The following is a 20092-nucleotide window of genomic DNA, read 5'->3' as shown; positions in this document are numbered from 1 at the left end:
GTTCTGCTTCCATGAAGCAGCTCTGTTGTCCTCCATCCACATTTTCAGTTACAGGCTGAATCATTTCTACCTTCTCCTCTCTGTCATTTCTCCTCTTTCATTTAAATGAGCCAATCATCAGATATTGTCCAAGATTAACCTTCAGGGTGGATATAGCTCGCTAGCAGCCTTGCACCAAGGACCTATCCACGTCATCATTTACCCAGAATGCTTTGCGTGTAAATAAAATGGCCCCAACCGTGTAATATATTTTTAAACTTTCAGTTTAAAAAATTACAAAAACTAAACAGTCTACAGTATTTTTACAGCCTTTGTTTTTCAGTTAAAATATATGTTTATCAAATAGTCTAATGTTACAACTAATCATGGATCCCTTTAACAATAAGCATTTAACTTTAGTGCTGTTGTGACCTAATCCTAAAACCATCCATACAGCTAATTACTACCTGACAATGAAACATTCCAGGAAAAAAACTCCTACTCACTGTCCACTGCACTCTGACAGATGATGATGAAAGAATAGTAGGGTTATGCAGATGAATGACCACTTCTCCCAGTTCTCTTTGGACCTGCCGGTGGTCCACACCTTGACTGGTGGGAGGGATGTCTGTATAAAAAGTCACAAAGATGAAACAAGGGGAAAAGCTTCTACTGAAAAATAAATATACGTGTAAAAGGCAGTTCTCACCTTGTGTTTTCACAGCATCAGAGACGGGACTGGGATCACTAAGTCCATAGGCATTGGCTGCACGCACTAAGAAGAGGTAGACTGCACTGGGTTTGAGGCCTTTCAGTACAGATGACTCCGTTTTTACATGTTCTGCCAAGGTCTGCCAGCTGCTCCCCGATGCATGACTGAACACACAACAAAAAATAAAAAAAGGAATTGAAATAAGGCTTAAATAAATCCATGCAATAATTGCTTTATTCATAGTGAAGCTGAAAAGCTTTACCTGAAGGCCTCTATGATGTACGAGGTGGGAGTGGCTCCAGAGTTAAGGTTGGGTTTCCAAGATAATGTGATGGAGGTGCGGGTCACATCTGTAACCTCGGGTTTCAAAGGAGCACTGGGGATCAGGTTTGGGTCGGTGGGTCTGTTAGGTTGGACTGGGGCTCCAAATTCTATGTGCGGAAACGAAAGCATGCAAAAACATGTAACAAACATCCATATCTTCCAAGTTAACAGACTTTTGCGGGCAAATAAATATAATCAAAATCTTCATGCAAATAAAAGAAAACTGTTATTAATGAAACAAAAATCGTATTGTTGGACCTAATCAGTTTTACCTTGGACTTCTAAAAAGGCTTTCCATGAAGCCTCTCCACTGGGAGTAGAGGCGATGCAGGTGTAGGTGCCGGTATCACCAAGCTGAGGGAGGAGGAGGTTGGAAAGAAATTTGATTAAATGGAAATTATTTAAATGTGCCCAACTGTTTCCCTCCAGTAGCTTCTAAATCTCTTTCCCCCCAACCACTGCTGTGCCTATTGAAATCTGAATGGAGTCTGTCGCCGGCAGCTGTCACTGTCTTGTAATCTCTGTACCATCTCTGTTGTGGCAAATCCAGGGGAAAGCAGCTGGAAGGGCCAAATGGCAGACCGTATCTAATAAAATGAACAAGTTAGTCACAACATCATAAACTAATTAAAGATATTTTCTTTCTCTTCTATTTGTTTTGATTTGGAAAAAAAAAAGAAAAAAATATTCAATGCAAAAAAAATGTGGTAAAAATGGATATGGCTGTACTTTGGTCATTCACAGTTGAATTCAAATGTATTTAAAAAGCAAGGGTTTATGGGTGGGTTTTCATTTTCCTTCCACTGCTCTGTTTTCATCTAGTATTCATCTTGCTTCTAGTCAGACAAACACTAACATAGTTTTCACAATTATGCATATTTAAAGCAACCGCCAGTTCTGCTAACTGAAGGAAAAAGTCTCTTTGGAAGACAAATATTTTAATACAAGGGCTGTTGTGCTGTGTAAAATAAACACAAAAAATCAAAGTGATAAAATGTATGAATAATGAAACACAAGCCTGCCAAGTCCCTAAGGTGTGTATTTTTTGGTTTGCCAGGATAGAAATCTATTCAAAATGAAAACAATAACACAGACTAAACCATATTACAAAAAAAAATTATTATATATATAAAATTATTAAATTAAATTATATTATATAAATTATAAAAAATTATTTCACCACAAGACACACCAGCATTCATCAGAAGACCACAAAATGACGTGAACTCTGACCCCTTAGCTTCAATCTGCAATACATGTCAGCACCCCCCTACTTGTCTTTGACTAAGGGTGTTCGGCATCACACGGTCTACCATCATGGCTGCACATATGGCCGCAGACCGAATGACACACACACACACACAAATAAAATAAAACCACTGTGCTTACTGACTGACAGGAACTACAGAGTGTTCAACTTCACAGACTCCATTTCAAACCAGCGACAACTGACTGACAGCCCACTGAGTGCTGGCTGCTGGCAGAAACACACGCTTTATTTACAAAGCAGCAGGGGTTTGCCAAGCTCATTATGGATGTAGTACAGACAACTTTGAAGTCTACTGGAATGGAGTTAGACATTAAACGCGGGGTTAATATAAAGTCTTAATTGGAAACGGCAATATTTGAGAACAGAGCCAGGTGTCTTACCTTGGCATATCTTATCTGCAGTGCACCTGTGTCCAGCTGTTTGACCCTGGAGTCATGCGTGGACACTAACACACCGTCCTTCCGCCACAAGATGGTGGGGGTGGGGCTTCCAGATGTCACACAGTTCAGGACCACAGTACCATCCACAGCGACTGTTTGATTGGTCGGACCCTGTCGTATAACCGGAGGCGGGCGGTCTGACACCACTGTGCGAGAAGGAAAAAGAACGGGCAGTTATAAGGACACGTAGAAGCTGCCAATGGACTATTTCGCAGATACCGCCATCTTTGCCTAGCGCAAAGCATCATGGTCCATTTTGGAGGCATCTGGTCTGCCTGCCTCAAGATTATATTAAGATTAAATTTTTATCACCCAGCCAAACTGGTCATAATGCTGTCAATATGATCACTATATACTGGGATTTTCTCTGGTAATATATTTAATATAGTGCCATACTATATAAATATAATATATAGTAATTACTACATTATATTATGAGTGAAAATATTGCCCAGCAGTATGACCTTGCCTCTATTTTGCATTTCCAGGTTGCTATTTTAGGCAATAATTCCAACATTTGAGCAGGTTAAAGTTCTGCACGAGTTTGTCCTTTTTCTGATTAGAAGTTGGTACCTCAAGAACCAAATTAAACATTCTAAAAAGTGCAACAATCCAAACTTTAAATCTTTTATAGCCTGTCCCATCATTTACTTTTCTTTTGTTTGCCCCAAACAATCCCACAAACCATTGCGCGCTGCATCCGGTGGGCGGCGCTAAACGGTATCTGCGAAATACTGTAGTCCATTTGTGTAGCTAAATAAACTAAAATTATGTCAATTATGTACCAATGAAAGAAAAGAAAGTTAAAAGAGATAGAACAGTGAAACCTGGAAAAACAGCATGTAAGAATAAATGAAGGGATAGCAGATAAGAAATTTGTTCCTGTTTTGAAGAACGAGATAATTGTCTAATCATTCAGCAGCAGGGGTCGATTTTAGCCCCAAAACACCAAGAGTGTTCAAAATGAAACTGCTTCGGTTCATTCACAACAGATCCACCTGAGACCTAGGGGCGTGCATTAAAATGTTAGCAGCATGCTATTCATAAACCCATCCCCCAGCCATAAAACAACAAACAAGGGAGGAAAAGGGCTTTAAAAAACATGTAACCAGAAGAGACAATGTCATTAACACAGAGATGCTGAAACTCCTTGCTGCCTCGCAGCCTGTGCTATCCATGGGTCTTCAATTAAAAAACACAAAGACAAGCAGAGTCATGAAAGGAAATTTTGTGTTTTGACAAAAAGGTTGTAACACAAAGAAAAACAAGTGCAGCGGGAAGCACAAAACGACTTCATGTGAGAGGAACTTTAATTACATGAACTGATGAGGTTCTTTTTTTTCATTGTACTTTATCTCTGCTGTGTGTAATTTATTATCTTCCTACAATAGGTCTTCTACCTCCCTCTGATTGTTATTATTATTATTCATTGCACTATTGATGACCATTGCTGTCAGCTCTGGTGATTTGCCAGCGATTTGCATTCAGTGAGGAGAACCTAAATTAATGTTAAACACAATGTAAGGCAACACGTATTGATGCATGTATGTAGGCATCGATTTTCAGAATGCTGCTGGAATTTAATCTGCAAGCTGCTATGTCTCTGCCTTTTTTTTTTTTGTAAGGGATGGTGCAATTACTAAAACACTGTCAACATGACCTGTTATTACCAAATCTGCCTGCAGAGAAGTGGTGGCCTCAGAGTAGCCTGCTCACTTTAATAACTGTTATTATTATCCAGAGAGCATAGCTGAATGAGAGAAGAGCAAGGAGAGATGGAGCATACCACTGCAGGCCTTAAATAAGGAAGGACATTTGGTAAATGAAGAGATTAATCTAGGTGTGTCAAAGACAAAGTAATAGATGCCCAGATAACTGTGGAAATGTCAGGAGTGAGGCGCAGTTTGTCCACGGGCTGCAGGGATTGGCTAGCAGGATAATTAAAGGACCCAGTCCAGACCTCACCACATACCCACAGTCTTCCAACGGTAGACTGCAGCTAGCCAAGCATGGAATACCAAAGGAGATGTTAGGCAGCGCGAAGCCAGAGAAGCCTAATAGTGAGCCACGGTCTGGGTGCACAGGCACCAGAGAGTCTCTACCCCTGACAGGAACACTTCGAACAGGCCAGACCAAACCTCACAAACCTCAATACGGATATTAATATGCTTTAGAGCTCAACCACAGAATTACAGATACTCACAAACTTCAGATTATCTAAAATTCCAATATCTCTCTATTCAACTTTTTTTTAGTGTTCCTAATTCTCTTATAAGCTTTGCTGCAGGCAAAAAAAACAACTATCTTTAAAGTAAAAGTTGCATACCATCAGTAACCTCTAGCAGAGCCTTGGTGATCACACTGCCAGCAATGTTCAGGGCCTGGCAGCTGTAGTATCCCACGTCTGAGCGTTCAGCGTCAGTGATGGTCAGGTCTCCGGTCTGAGATACGGAGAACCGGCTGGAGGGTTGAGGAGGCTGATAGGAGAACAGCAGGTTCTGTCAAGTAGGACAACAGAAAAACACACACACAAAATAAAAAACAAATAGTTAAAAAAAATTTCTGTAATGGAATAAGTGTGCCAATGAAATGACAATCAGGGTTCCCACACCTTGGTCAACATCAAATTTGAGGACCTTTCAAGGACTTTCCAGTACCAATTTCCTCAAATTCAAGAGTCACGCGCGACGGCAATTACCTACTGCTACCCCAGAATGTTACCAATAAACAGGTTTAATATCATGTAAAGTCAATGAAAAACTGAACAACATAGAAGTTGCTGAGTCAGAATCAATGAAATAAAGTGGATTAAATGTATACCCTACATTCAAGTCCACAATACTGTAATCCTGAGTTATCCGCTGCAACAAATGTAGGTCTTGGTTCTTTTTAATTTTATAATTATTATTATTATTATTTTTTACAGATAGAAAAATCAGTCGTGTGAATAGAGAACTTCAATACCCCCAAAAAATTCAAGGACTTTCAAGGACAAGTGTAATTTTTGGCTGTTTTTACAAACTTTCCAGGGCCTTGAAATCATTTTTTTCAAATTCACAAACTTTCAAGGATTTCAAGGACCTGTGGGGACCCTGCACAATGTAAATTTAGGGTCAAAAAAACTTTTCTTTCCCTTGTAAATCTTTATTTACAAACATTTACTCTGATACTTTCTTGTTTAAAGCAGGCTCAGGTTGAACTGAATTGGGCTGTCATTTTATGTCTACAAATAGATTTTTTATTTTCAAAGTTTGAAATTAAATTTAAAATCTAACTAAATCATGTTTTTTTTATTCAATTTACCTGACTGCCTTCCCGCTGCCAGAAAATGGCTGGCTGTGGGTTTCCAGTGGCCTCGCACTGGAAAGTGACGGTTCTGCCAACTCCAACCACCTGGTTCCTCGGTCTCACCACAAATGTTGGCGGCACTGTAGGGCAGCCATAAAAAAATGGTTAGCCTCTGAATACACAATACACTACAATAGAAATGACAACAATACAGTAGCCAAATTTCCAGCATTATTTAAATTAAAGACAATATTTTTTTTGTATTGAACCGTTTTTAAGAAATATGGCTCTTTCACATTTATGCATGGTGACTACATCTGGTTAAAAAGCAGAGTGTTCAAAATTAAAATGGAAGCATAACAAGCATGTAATAAAATTTAAAGAACTGGTTGCTGTTATGCTACTCATTTGCATTGGTAAAAGCAGGGAACATTAAAATTTACATGGAAATGGAGACTAAATCTGAGCCATCTGTCCATACTGACAACCTCCAATAGTGCAAGCCTCAAACAGAATTTAGTATTCATGCATCTTAATGATGTTTATTTTATTAAATAAAAAAAGTGATATGGTCCAATGACAACCATGCACTTATCTAAGAATATTCTATGTAAGGAAACACAAGCTCACCATAGAGGTCAAGAAAAAGGTGGGTTACACCTTTAATTTGAAATAAATGTTAAAAGTTTTAAACAAATTGCACCTTCTTTAAATAGAAGCCGTTTGTTACACAGAAAAGGCAATCTTAAAACTGTCACCTGAAATACAGACACAATTTGTCTACAAATACGATGCCTTTTTTTGGGTGGGGGGATGCATAAAATGTGTGAAAATAACAGAATGAAATGATGCAGCTTTACCTTAGAGGAACAAGATGAGCATACATCTTTTTTTTTTACCCACTAATGTCCTTTTGTCACTGTTGTCCTTGACAACAGCGACATGAGTGCTGACTGAAGGGTGAAGAGGTGATGGGTGAAGGATGGAGTGGGGGGTTTGTGACACCTTCCTGTCTCTGTCAGGGCGGTGAATAGGTGACAGGTGACATGTCAACTTACCAGACACAACTAAAAAGGAAACAAAAACACAACAGAAATACAAGGATAAATAAATAATAAACAGCATGACAACAAGAGGAGAGTTTAAGAAAAAAATAAATAAATGCATGATGGTAATGGATACAAATACAAATAATATCGCCGTCCTGCAAAAATTAAACATTTCATCCATGACTCTAACTCTTGGGACTACATGGTATGTGCTGTAAAAATAATAAGCATTAAAAATTAAAAGTTCATTAAAATGCATACACACAAAAACACTGATATTTTCATAGACTTGTTCAGAGACAGAAATAAAGATGAATTAATGAAGACAAAAAACATTTTGGATATCAAGATGTCCAAAGATGAACACCCTGACAATATCGATGAGGCTTCGAACACCTTAAGCAGCAGCTGGGTCACAATTCCTGAAACATACCTTTGCATATTTAAGACTGGCCCATAAAACTCAAGGTGAATGTTAACTGTCACTCTCTGGTCATAAATCTCCCCCGGCCAATCACTCACCTTATCTAATCTGTCTGCTTCAACAGCTCCCAAGGAAACATAAACGCTGTCAGTCAGAATAATGAGTGAACCCCCCACCCCCCCGTCATCCACCCCCTGTCTATTGCTGGCCTTTAAAATGCAGATAAGATGTACATCAAACACTCTCAGAAGGAGACGCTCATGACTACCCGTGTGTGAGAGGCTTCAGATATGCCACACTCGTGAGACACCCGCAAATACACAACCTCTCCACGCCGCTTCCACGCATTCATTCAGATGTGTCTAAGCCTTTAATTAGGTAACCTTAACTCTGTCATGATGCTCTGATCACAGCTGCGAAACTGGAGAAAGAGGTGAGCTTTAAATCTGACCTGGCTACTTTGTTTTGAGCTTTCTGCCAGCTTAAAGTGTAAAAGGGGAGTCTATCAATGGTTTGATCTGAGTAATTAAAAAAAGGGAGGAAAAGGGAAAAAACGTAAGGATGATTGGAGCATGTCAGGAGGCGGGTTTTATATGAAACACCAAGGAAGCAGTCTTAATGGAGATTTGAATGACGTACTGGAAATAGACATGAACATTACACCAGTATCAATACGATCCGACACCAAATTTGGTATCATGTAACATACAATTTGTACAGATTGTTTGTAATTTACACGGATTTTCCGTCATTCTGCATGTACATGGACGTATGGAACAATCTCGGATTTTTTCATGTTTTACTAATTTTTTTCAAAAACTCAGTCTGAAATTTTTTTAACATGTCAGAGCCTGTATAACGGTAAAAAATAAAACAATTAATAACATCAAATATCCATTTCCAACCCACTCTGGTGCTAGAAAGACGTTCCTTCTGATTTTGCTGCAGCTGACAGTTTTTTGAGGTTCATTATACAGCTAAACATCCAAAGGGGTCGACATGTATGATGTTAATATACATCCTCATTTGTTTAGGACATTATGAACCTAAAAATTAAAAAATCTTACATGTCTAAAGTTTTTTTCTTAGAAATAAACTGACAATCATATGAAAACAAAGAAGTTCAGAGGCAGCTGTTGCTCAGGCTGATGGGTCAGTTCCTGATTGGTTCACATGCCCAGTCTGTGTGGGCGTGTTCCAAACATTTTTGCATAAATGCTGAAGTTATTTGTTAAGGCACTATTATGGCTCACTTATCATATATAAAAAACAAACAAACCAAAAAAAAAAAAGTCATATAAGCAAGCTCCCAAACAGATTTTAGCATTTATCAACACTGAAACAGCACACTGACTTCTGACAAGGAAGTTCCTCTCATTCACTCTCTTTTGGCACCAGCTTCAAGTCTCCTTCCAGACCCTTTTCATGGGTTATTAGCAACACCGCTCAGGGGACTATTAATCTTTTCATGACTTTTTCTTTCCATAAATCAGTGCTAACAGCAAACTTAACCAAGTGAGAAAAAAAACAACGCACTGATTTATTGACTTCTGTTCAATGAAGTCTGAAACAACGCATTTGTATTAATATGGCTTCCACTGATAAAGCTTAATTTAGAAAATGCAATGTAAATATCTAATCTCACCGGGCACAAATAAACTTTGGCTAAACTTCGATCTTGCAGACTTGTGTTTACCCATTGTTGTCTACGCCACAATCTGGTGTGGCTCAGATTAACGACTCAATGAAACCATAAATACGGCAGGTGACTTGGTCAATTATGTGTTTGCTCGTTCAATCACTTGGATATTTTTCTTGACATATTTATAAGTCCAGAGGAGGTGTAGTCGACTGATAAACACACGTGTAAAACAATAATTCACTGATTAGGTTATATGGGAGCAGAACCCAGTGGGAAGAAAAAACAGCCCAAGGCGCCACTTCGACACTGCTGCCATTGTTCACTGACAATCTGACCGCAGGAGGGAGAGAAAATTCCAGCTGTCCAGGGATTTGCTCTAAAGGCTGATGTTTCCAATATTGTGTGTCTTGCTGTTTCTAATCCAACTTCAACAAAATCTACTTCAATGATTAAGAATCCGCTGAGAATAATTACATCTCCACATAATAAACCGTGTTTATTGCATCCCTTTTAATTGGTTTAATCTTCCCTTAAATATCACAATGGATTTAAAAAAAGTCCTAATGTAGATTTCCTATGGCAGATAATTCTCTACTACATTTTTTTATGGCAACTAAGTTATTCAAATGCAGATAAGTAATGCCAACATATGGTTTGGACAATGCCCACATAGTCCCACAGACTAAACCTACGCTGACCCCCTCTCACAATATTATTATTTATTCCAACGTGTTTCTGCATTCTTGGTAAATCGTGCCACCACACCCCCCAACCCAGTTTTCTTCACTAAAACACATCGCTTCTTCAATTTTTTTTCTTTAGACTTGCAATTACCTAGCTTCTTTTTTTTTTACCATTTCTGTGCATGCATCTGTAATTAGAAGCATGTCATTTCCGAGCGTGGGATTGTGGCTCGGTTGTCTTTAATTAGCTGGACTACTCAGTAGCCACAACTACGCTGGCTTCTGTGCATCCTGAGCCAGAAAAAAAGAAGAAATCAGATGAAAACAGTTCTAGGAATTTTGAAAGCTCATTGATTTTTTTGCATCTGATGTAAATGCAGTGATTTTTGCTGTGTGATTATGCAATTATTTAAATGTTACATTCAGTCTGCATTTTCTTCAACACTGACAGAGATTTTTTTTCCTTTTTTTTCCCCCCAGAAGTAAAGTCAGTTCAAGGTTTCTTACTTTCTAACTTTGACAAGTTGTGGGGTTGAAAAGGGATGATGTATGAAAAGAGTGCCTTCTCTGCCGTCATGCGAGCAGAAGGGAACTGGCCTGAGGTTAGGACATTTAATATCTACTGAGAACAGGGGAGGTTTCAGCATTTCAAATATGATTCTAAGTCAGGAGAACAACTTATTGAGCCATGCATCAATGCTGTTCCCTTTCATTGACTAACCTTTCATTAGGGAAAGAGAAAGAATGGGAGAAAAAGCAATAAGAGAGGTAGATATATTGATGGGCGTATTGGCAGGTGCACCTAATTTTGCACCACAAACCAATCTAATGATTGCTGCCCTACAGAGAAAAATGGGATTTAAGGCAAATGTAAAAACAAAATAACTGTGTTTGCTTGTTGGGGGTTTGCAGAGAAAACTGCTGCCTTATTCTTTACATTTTTGTTGTGCACATTGTCGATGGTGACATTATTACTGACCACAGAAATTGCTTTTCCTCTCATTACCCATCACCACCATCACCCTCAGCCCCAAATCTCAATCTTGCATCTATGGTGAACCACCTCACTAACACCAAAATATACCCTGCCCTTCTACCCAGTCCTCATCCTTTATTCTCTAAGCTTCTTCATTTCCCCCTCCCCACTTGTCTCACCAGACTCCAAACATTCCTATTACTTTGGCGTTAAATGGCCCCTGTGTTCTTCTGATTCTCAGGAGGGTTTGGGGGTGATCCCACCCCCCCATTTTCCTTCAATGCTCTCTTTCTGAATGTTCACACTCTGTGACCAGCTGCTTTATATTCCAACTGTGTTAATAGGAGGTCTAGAGGAGAGGGCCACAAGAGACAGGCACATATTCCATAGGTTCACAAAAAGCACTGTAAGTCTTGAAACATAGGGATAGGCAGCCCTGTGGAGAAATGTCACTTGTAAAAGGCAAATGATGTCGATAAGTGTTGAACTCACATGCACAACTCTACACTGCTATAGATTTTTGCATTCTTTTTTATTAGAAATCAATCAGCTAATTGAGAGAGAAGTTTAAATGATGGCCATACTGTAGCAAATCTTATGGCTCCCGCTGCACTGGAGCAGCGGTAAATTATATTTCAATGAAGCAGCACAAAAGTCCCATGTGGGAATACTTAAATTAGCTAAATACGAGGTCGCAAAAATTACATTTATGCTATATGTACATATAGCAGCAGTGCTCTTGCTTACCGTGGACGGTGAGGGTGGCCGATGCTTCTGCCTTGCCCACCATGTTCTCGGCCACACAGGTGTAGGAGCCGACATCAGCCGGGATCACGCGACGTATCTTCAGGGTGTGGTCCTCACGAATCTCATACCTGGTTAAAGTAAATTCCAGGTATTGAATGGTGACACACACACACACAAAATCAGCCACACACTTTCGAACAAAAACTGCAAAAGAACTGTTTGAGTGTTTTATAAAAGGGAGCTGGTCAGTGACTCATACCTTCCTTTGGGCAGGTCGCCATCATCTTTCCTCCAGCGTACAGTAGGAACTGGGTCACCCCGGGCCTCACACTTAAACTCCACACTTTGGTCCACTAACACCACCTGGCTACTTGGGCGACGAACAAAGCTGGGACGTTCTGCACAGATGAAAACAGCAAATCAAACATAATAAACCCAGCATAACATCAAATATGTAGTTTTGAGATTAAAAAATCTTCAATAACTAATGGACACATTCATAAGCAAATTGCATTATGTTAACTGCATTTTGTATTACAAATACCATGTCTAAACATAGTGGATTATTACATGTGCTACAGTCCCTCACAGCTGCTTTAAACCATCACATCAGATAGAAGATCGGCCCTGGTAGTTAACCAGGGTAGTTAAATAATAACCCGAATTTCTGGTACTTGACATCCACCCAAATGCTATAAACCTGTTTCTTCCTCATTTATTTCAAAAATATTATTTAACTTGACTAAATGAGATTTGATGATTTTTAACAATTGTCCCTCTTGTGAAGGGATTATTTTTACAGGAGGGTATCTAGGTCAAAAATGAATTACTGAAACATATGGTCACAGAAAAAAAAACACTTTAGTAATCAGTCTGACGTAAAGTTAGTTCAGTGTGAAGCTGTCAGTCATCTCACATCATGTAATATCATTTTGTTCTCTGGGAGGGGGGAAGGTTAAACATCTGGATTTTGATTTTATTTTAGGCACACAAATAGAAAAGACAATATAAAACAGGCAATGTCTAAGAAACTGTAGCAAAAAAATAGATTATTTACCCAACACTGTAAGTTCGGCTATTTCACTTTCACGTTCTCCAACCATATTTGTCCCGACACACACATACTTTCCAGCATCGCTCTTACGGGCATTTGTGATCATCAGCTTCCCTCCACGTATCTGAGGAATTTACAAAACAGGTTAGAGACTAAGTATGGAGGAGAAAAATATGTTACATCTAAAAAACACATTGAATGCTCTAGTGACAAAGAGAGCAGAAAAAAATAACTTTTCCAGATAGCTCTGAATTCTGCCCATGAGTTTTTATGTCTCAGAAATATGAAACACATTAAGATTCTACTAAAAAAAGTCCTTATTAGGGGTTTACTTTAAACTCTCAACAGCAGAAAACAATTAGATTGCCAAATATGCCACTGTTTTGCATTGTTACCCATTCCTTTCGATGGTAAACTGAAAAAAATAAAAAAATAAATAAAAAAACACAACAAGTTTCAGAGGTAACTCCTAAGGAACATTAGGACTGCAAGTACTTTTACAGTCATGTCAAAGAGCTAGAGAACAGTTTCTTTTTTAAATTATTATTCTTGCATTGCAAATGCTTTAAAGAACATGTTTCATTTATGTATTTTTTGTTGGCTATGTGCAGGTGAGAGCAAGGGAACCCACATTTGCGACCACCACACACTCAACACACACACACACACACACACACACACACACACACACACACACACACACACACACNCACACACACACACACACACACACACACACACACACACACACACACACACACACACACACACACACCAGGTATGTAAATGCATGCTTGTCCAGGTGAATGTCATGTCTGTTATTTCCCATGGCTTTGATTACAGGCCAGAGGAGGTGCTTTGTTCTCAGGCAGTCAGAAAGGCAACCCCGGCCCCAGCACAGGCCCCTCAGCCTCACTCTCAGCTGACAACCATAGCAGTCAGTGCAGACACAAACAATAGTATGGTGCACCAGTGATCTCCATGCTTAGGCAGAGCTTAAGGTTTTAAATGCACACATCAGCCTTCAAGACCAGAACCACCCCCTGCAAGCATGTAATCGATATCCTTATTAGAAAAGAGCTAACAGAGAACTTGAGACACAATATCACAAAAGTCGGCTCTACCCGTGACTACCACGGTAAACCCCGTTACACGAATGATGCTATGCAGACTATGATGTCTTAGTTAAGTTACATCATAGAGATGTACATGTCCACGGGGCAAGTAGGATAAGTTGAAAATTGTTAAAGAAATCTAGACAACGCATTCCTCTGCTTCTGAGGCATTCCTCAGACCTTCACGCTCCAGTTTAATATTCACGGTAAAGCAAAAGGAAAAAAAAAAAAAACACTCAAAGAGGCTTTGGAAGGCTGGCTTATTTAGGGCACCCTGTGGTGCTGCAAGGGTTTGAAGTATCATTATGTTACTGTTTGTTTGAGGAATAGCTTAACAGCTAAAGCACTGTGACACTCACAAAGGCCCAAGGTCAGGGCAGTCCATACAGCAGAGAAAGAGGAGGCTGTGGGTGGGGTGGGGGTGGGGGGGGGTACTGTTGGTTCCACAGGGCTTAAACACGAGGAGCAACTCAAGATCCTGTCCACTTTATGCTCTTACCTCAGTTGGAGTTTCTTTCTCTCTCCTCCTAGCACATGTGAAGTGCCAGAACAACGGGGATCCTGTGAGTGGTTCTAAAGTAAATGAATTCAGCAGATATCTTTTTTGTTCCCTCTGCATGCATTTCCTCTCAATATAACACAGTGCAGCCTGCAGGCTGATGAAAACCCAAACCGTCTGACCATTATCCCAGCATTACAGGTAGAAAGCTCTATCGTGTTGGCTTTTGTCTCATGTCATTTGACATTGCTGATAATGCGACCCCCCACACACACACACACACACACACACACTCAGCATCACGTTTGCTGGTGTTCACACAACAGTTCATTTTCCAAGCTTATCATTAGCTACGAATGTTGAACAAAACAAAGAGGACAATGTGCTTCATTTTAGCCATTTATGTGCTGCTACGGACGCTACGGACAACCTTGTCCTCTGAGAAGACAGTAGAGGTTTAAGTACTGGCTCCCCCACTTGTTTAAGCTTTACCTCTTTGTTCCTAAGAGGCCAGTTTGACAAAGCTGAAAGAAAATGACAACTAGAAGCACAGCAGCATTACAAAGTAACTGAGCAATCTCATTTTTATTTGCTCTGTGGCAAATCTTTCAAACCTGAATATAGTTGACACTGCAAAAAGCAGTCTGCTGTAGTTTACAGACTGCAAAGTGAAACAGACATAAAACATAAGACACTCTCTTTCATAGCCCTTCGTACTGAATGTCACTGAACGCTCTTTATGCTGCATCCTGCAAATCCAAAACGTCTCATCTCAGGGCAAAGAGAAAATCCCCACTGCAGGTGGTTTGGGACCTTAATACAATCCCCACCAATCACCAAGGAGACTGCACGTTTCAGCATGTTGCATAGGAGGAGGAATGAACTGAACCACAGATTACCATACAGGCTGACTGAGGAGGAGGCCTTTAATGAGCTCAGCTGTTGAACTCAACCTTTCAACTTCTGTGTTCCTCTCCTAAGTCCCAGATTCGCTCACCAAATTTACTGGAACATAAACAACGTCTGGAAATTGTTCAAGGGTCGTCCAAGTTCTGTTGACGTGGGAGTCCACGGGACACCATCCAGACCCTCATCTGTCATCACAGTTGATCACATATCTTTAGATGGTCATACATGACATCTAGCGCGACTTTTAAAGTGGTCATTTGGGAACACTCTGTTTGTGGGGTTCTGTGCTTGACGGGAAGTTTACAGTGAGCAACGCCAGCTGTTCCAGTTCCACACAAGGCTCGACTCTGAATAGCTTGGTTTGTACATCTGAGTGCTCGACATTTACTCAAAGCACGTCAGACACCACGTTTATAAAAGCCAACAAAAAATAAGTGTTGAGTTTAAAGGAAATTGTATTAATTATGCAAAAAAATGTGAATAATGCATGAAATAAGATGAAGCAGTCCTGATTTATCTTTAAAGAAAAAAAGGAAATAGTTTGAGGTGTCTCGCAAAGATAATGAGCAATAGTGAAAGGATAAAAAAAGTTTTAAAATGATATAGGAATTTTTTCCTTCATAAAAGATCAAATATATAAACTCTTCTGATGTCACAGTCAAGAGAGTGCACATTTCCACATACAGTATAATTAAATTCCCTTCTAACTGCTTTATTTGCTCATTTCTTTCAGTTTCGCTGCTCAGCAGCCAAATATGAACTCTTAATCTTCTGCAGCTGAGCTTAGAAAACCAGACAGAGAATAGCTGACTTGTTTAGGATGTTTATCTTTAATCAAGGCTCTGTGTCCAACCAAAGTTGTTCCTTAATTGTAACGTTGTGTACAGTTATCTGCCGATGACAGCTACTGAAACACAGTCTAATTATTAATTTAAGGCACAAAGTTGGTTAAATATTTGAAAATAAAGACTATTCTGTTCTACGCATGAACAGCTGATTGATATCACCATGCTGGCTTTGCTGTTGTTGTAATTAAGGTTGGTTGTAAAGCAAATGTAGATGGTTGTTTAGGTTGTGCAGCTGCTGCCGCTGAGTACAACTTTCTCCTCTTTGATTCTGGTCAACTCATTCCTTCCTTCCTGAAATATGCTCCTCCAGGTTGAGCTCATCAACAAAACACCACTAATCAATGCAAAGCTGCTGACGAATGGAGCAGGACAAACTGAAACCTCTGTAATTAAAAGTTGTGGCCAACAACATGCTTTATTTGGGTTTAGGAATTTCTTTATGCAAGCATTCATTCAAACAAATAAACCTTTCGACAAAGGCTAAAGTGGTGCTAATGACTCAGCCTTCATTATCAGGTCACTACAGTTCATAGAGTTAAAAATAGTTTTTATAGCGATCTAAAGACATTGATGTTAACAGCGTTAAAACCACTGGAATACTTACAGTGATCCGCTCATCTCTGTCATCGATATTTACTCCATCCTTTTTCCATGATATGGTGGGTTCAGGATGTCCACGAGGAGGCTGACACTCCAGGACTGCAGGCTCTCCCGCTGCCACGATCACATCTGCAGGGTTTTGTCTGAAATCATCTCGTAGAACTGCAAAAAAAAAGGGGAAAAAAAGGGAAATTACCCAGTTAAAAACACATAATTTTAAGATTTCATATTTTTAATATTTAGCAAAAAAAAATCAAACAGTTTATACAGTTCACATATAGTTGATACTAATTTAAACACATACTGCATGTTCTACAAATCATAATATAAAAATGTAATAATCATTCTCCCTCAAACCAGCAATAAAATGCAATCAGGTAGTCATCAGCATATCTCATAGTCATGACCTTCATTTTTGTTACCATACAGACCTCCAAACAGGGAAACCTACATTCAGCTCATCATCTCTCAGTCATCACTTCTCCATCTCCCCGACATTACATGTTTAGATCTTTTGCATTTATGTCCCTGTTTAGCCTCAACATAGTTGGAATCTATAATGGATCCAGTTGTCATAATGACTAGAAATGATTCTTATTTGCATTGATTTCTGAATATTGATTTTTTTATATATAATGCACTCTTAGATCTTTCATTAAGTGACAAGATCTCCACTATTTCTTGATCGAAGACTGGATTTATTGATGCAAAACTTATGATGAATATGTCCATAATGATAAACTGAGTGATTCTGTTTTCCTTTGTAAGCTTAAAAGAAAGAAAAGGAAAAAGACCTTATCTAAAATAATACTGGTTTATGGAAGTCGAGAAGCACCTTCTCATGCAGCTGAATACAGCTGTAACAAGTGGATTTACTGGTGATATAAACTGATGAATAATTTAAAAAAGAAAAGGGAAATAAAAAGAAACATCACCCTCCATAAAGTAACAGGTTTCCTTTGATCTAGAGTTTCATTTGTTTCATAAATTTTTATTCATTTCATTAAAAAAACAAAATTTTATACACAATAAAGATAAAAAATACAAACACAATGAAATGAAGGGAAGCAGAGAGAAGAACACAATCTTGTAATATTGGCCCCCTTTTTCCTCAAGTATAAATTCAAATAATAATCCTCAGTTAACAAAACAAAACAAGAACAAGTTTGCTACAGTTTTCCCTGGCTCCGTCACCCACCCATATAAAACATAAAGCTGAATCTGCTGTCTTAAAAAATCTGGTTAAACATGAAGTAATATCAGCTTTTAAACCTGCATTTATTACTTCTGTGAATATATTTTATTAGTATCACAAACAGGAGATAGTAAGATTTTTATTTGCTTTAAAGTCATGTCAGTCACAGATCAAAGTCAGAATCACTGAAGGACCCCTCATCTACTGACAGCCTACAAATTCCTGAGTAAACCCTTTAAGCACTTAATGAGTCTATCCCAAGTGCTGCTTGCAGCTTCTTGTAATGCTTGAATTTTCAGTTCAATATGAGAAACCTTATAAAAATAACCTATTCGGGTATTTCTTGCAGAAAGTGTTTGGATCCGCACTTCCAAGAGTAGCAATTGAATAAAAATAGGAGATTATTTGATGAACAATTTTTAAACTCATTGTTGATGGTGCCGAGAAAATAAAAAAAGACAAATATGGATCAATGTTGCAGATTTACACACCTAACCACAGTGTTTGAAAAGCATCTGTAGGTGTTTGATGCCCTGCGTCACGTCACACTCAACACTGCAGCTGTGTGGTGAGTTCATTTTCTACGGTTACCAACAGATCGAATCATTCAGGAATGCAAGTGTGAACACTAAACATCCGATCCATTAAAATCACAGAGTTCATCTGCAGAAACACTGACTTTATTTGTATCAGTGAAGCCAAACTCTTCAGAATAGGATTATTGTAAAAGTCAGCAGCTTCCAGTAATAAAGTGAGTTAAAGCCTGGAGATGCTTTCCCTCGCCCTGACTTATTGGAAAAGAAACATTTCTGCTTTTTTTTTCTTTTTGTATTCAGATTTACTCTTCTATAAACATGATAATGAAAAAATAAACAGAGTCTGGAGGCTAATGCAGAGTTTAATAAATGTATTTTTTTGCTTGACTTTAAAGGTGACATTATTTAAACACCATCTCCTCTCAGCAGGGTCTCCGTCTGCCCCCCAACCGGGGTCACTGTAATTCTTTTTAGCCGACATTCACATGCATTTGTCCCTTTGTTAAATATAAAAATAAAAGATGTATAAAGAGACAAAGCCTGAAAAAAAAGAGATAAAATGCTGATGGCCCAAGTGGTAGTTGGCATCCTTCAGTGTTTATATCAACAGCACAGTGACCCCCTCCACACCGGCACCCACCCGCCCGGCTCCCCCACCTCGCTTCCCTGCCTCCTCCACCAAACCAACACCTCTTTGTTATAAACACAGCTGAGTGCAGCGCAGCAGACAGCCCTGAACATCTGCGTAGTGGAAAACAAATTCCTCTGGGATAGAAGCAGACTGGGGAAGGAGGAGACAGCCAGACAGTCTCTCAGACAGACAGACGGGTCCGGATCTCGATGAGGTACTAACACTCCCCCAAATTCCTTTTTTTTTCCTTGTCAGATGTGGAACTGTGGTTGAATCATTCGCTTCTGGTCTCCTTGGCTCAAACAAGCCTCACAGCGTTGCTCCTTCCTGTATGCGTACTGCAAACGGCCCTGTATGCTCTTAATGTTCCCACTTTGGGGCTCGGAATAGGACGGGGTGGGGTGTGTGTGTGTGTGTGGAAATGGGCCAAAATCACTGGTTTTAGCAAAAAGTTGTCTTTGTCCATCCTGAATTTGCTTAAAACCGATGATGGGATGGGACATGGAGGCCCTTGACACACTCTATATATTAATGTAGAACATCACAGTAAAGAGACTGAATTTCCTCATTACTTTGTATCGGAACAGAACCATTTGCTACTACAAAACAGCTGAACCTCTGTAGACAACCATATTTATCAAAGCAGAGGTTTAGGTCATAGTCTCAAACATCTGTTGGACACTGCCAATTTCCATCCCACCATGCTCCAATGTACTGCAATATAAATTGCTCCCAGGGTCTACAGTAGCAAGCTGAAGCAATTTGCTGCCATCATTTCTTAAATCCAAAACCCTTCCTTANGAGTGGAAAAACCAGATGAGCTTTGTTTTGAGGAAATGAAACCAAGTCAAACAAGTTCCCAACAAATCCTTGAAAGGATACCAAAACAACCCCACAGGGGAATTAAAGGTTTATCAGAAAGCAATTGGAATTGGGCTCTGCAGAGACACAGAGCGCAGCATGGGTCCTGTCTTTAGCTTTGGCTATTTTTTATTTAGGTTTTTTGGAAACAGGGTGGCTAATGCCAATGGGGAAGTAAAGTGAATGATGAGACCACAGAAAATAAATAACAGAGAAGAAAAACAAAGAAGAGGCAAATGAGAGGAAAAAAAGTCTTTCATTAGTGTATTTCTTGTACGTTGTCAGAGCACATGTTTATAATAGTGCATGT

The 20092-nt window shown here is 39.2% G+C and overlaps 1 protein-coding gene across 4 annotated transcripts in view; it reads right to left on the bottom strand.

The window, feature by feature from the left end:
- Positions 1-20092, bottom strand: part of robo1 (roundabout, axon guidance receptor, homolog 1 (Drosophila)) — a 138832-nt gene that overhangs the window by 29731 nt on the left and 89009 nt on the right. For 3 of the 4 annotated variants that reach the window (XM_014014110.1, XM_014014113.1, XM_014014111.1), the window contains exons 3-14: positions 16564-16721; positions 12592-12712; positions 11794-11932; positions 11535-11662; positions 7072-7080; positions 6029-6153; positions 5052-5223; positions 2666-2871; positions 1288-1369; positions 954-1122; positions 689-855; positions 486-607 (exon numbers count right to left, since the gene is read on the bottom strand). In XM_014014110.1, the coding sequence (XP_013869564.1) occupies positions 486-607; positions 689-855; positions 954-1122; positions 1288-1369; positions 2666-2871; positions 5052-5223; positions 6029-6153; positions 7072-7080; positions 11535-11662; positions 11794-11932; positions 12592-12712; positions 16564-16721 (1598 nt within the window). The remainder of the gene's footprint in view (positions 1-485; positions 608-688; positions 856-953; positions 1123-1287; positions 1370-2665; positions 2872-5051; positions 5224-6028; positions 6154-7071; positions 7081-11534; positions 11663-11793; positions 11933-12591; positions 12713-16563; positions 16722-20092) is intronic. The other variant, XM_014014112.1, reaches the window with a different exon arrangement.

The sequence above is a fragment of the Austrofundulus limnaeus genome, unplaced genomic scaffold (genome assembly GCF_001266775.1).
Source record: "Austrofundulus limnaeus strain Quisiro unplaced genomic scaffold, Austrofundulus_limnaeus-1.0 Scaffold110, whole genome shotgun sequence".
Classification (NCBI taxonomy): Eukaryota; Metazoa; Chordata; class Actinopteri; order Cyprinodontiformes; family Rivulidae; genus Austrofundulus; species Austrofundulus limnaeus.
This window is presented reverse-complemented; position numbering and strand designations above follow the sequence as displayed.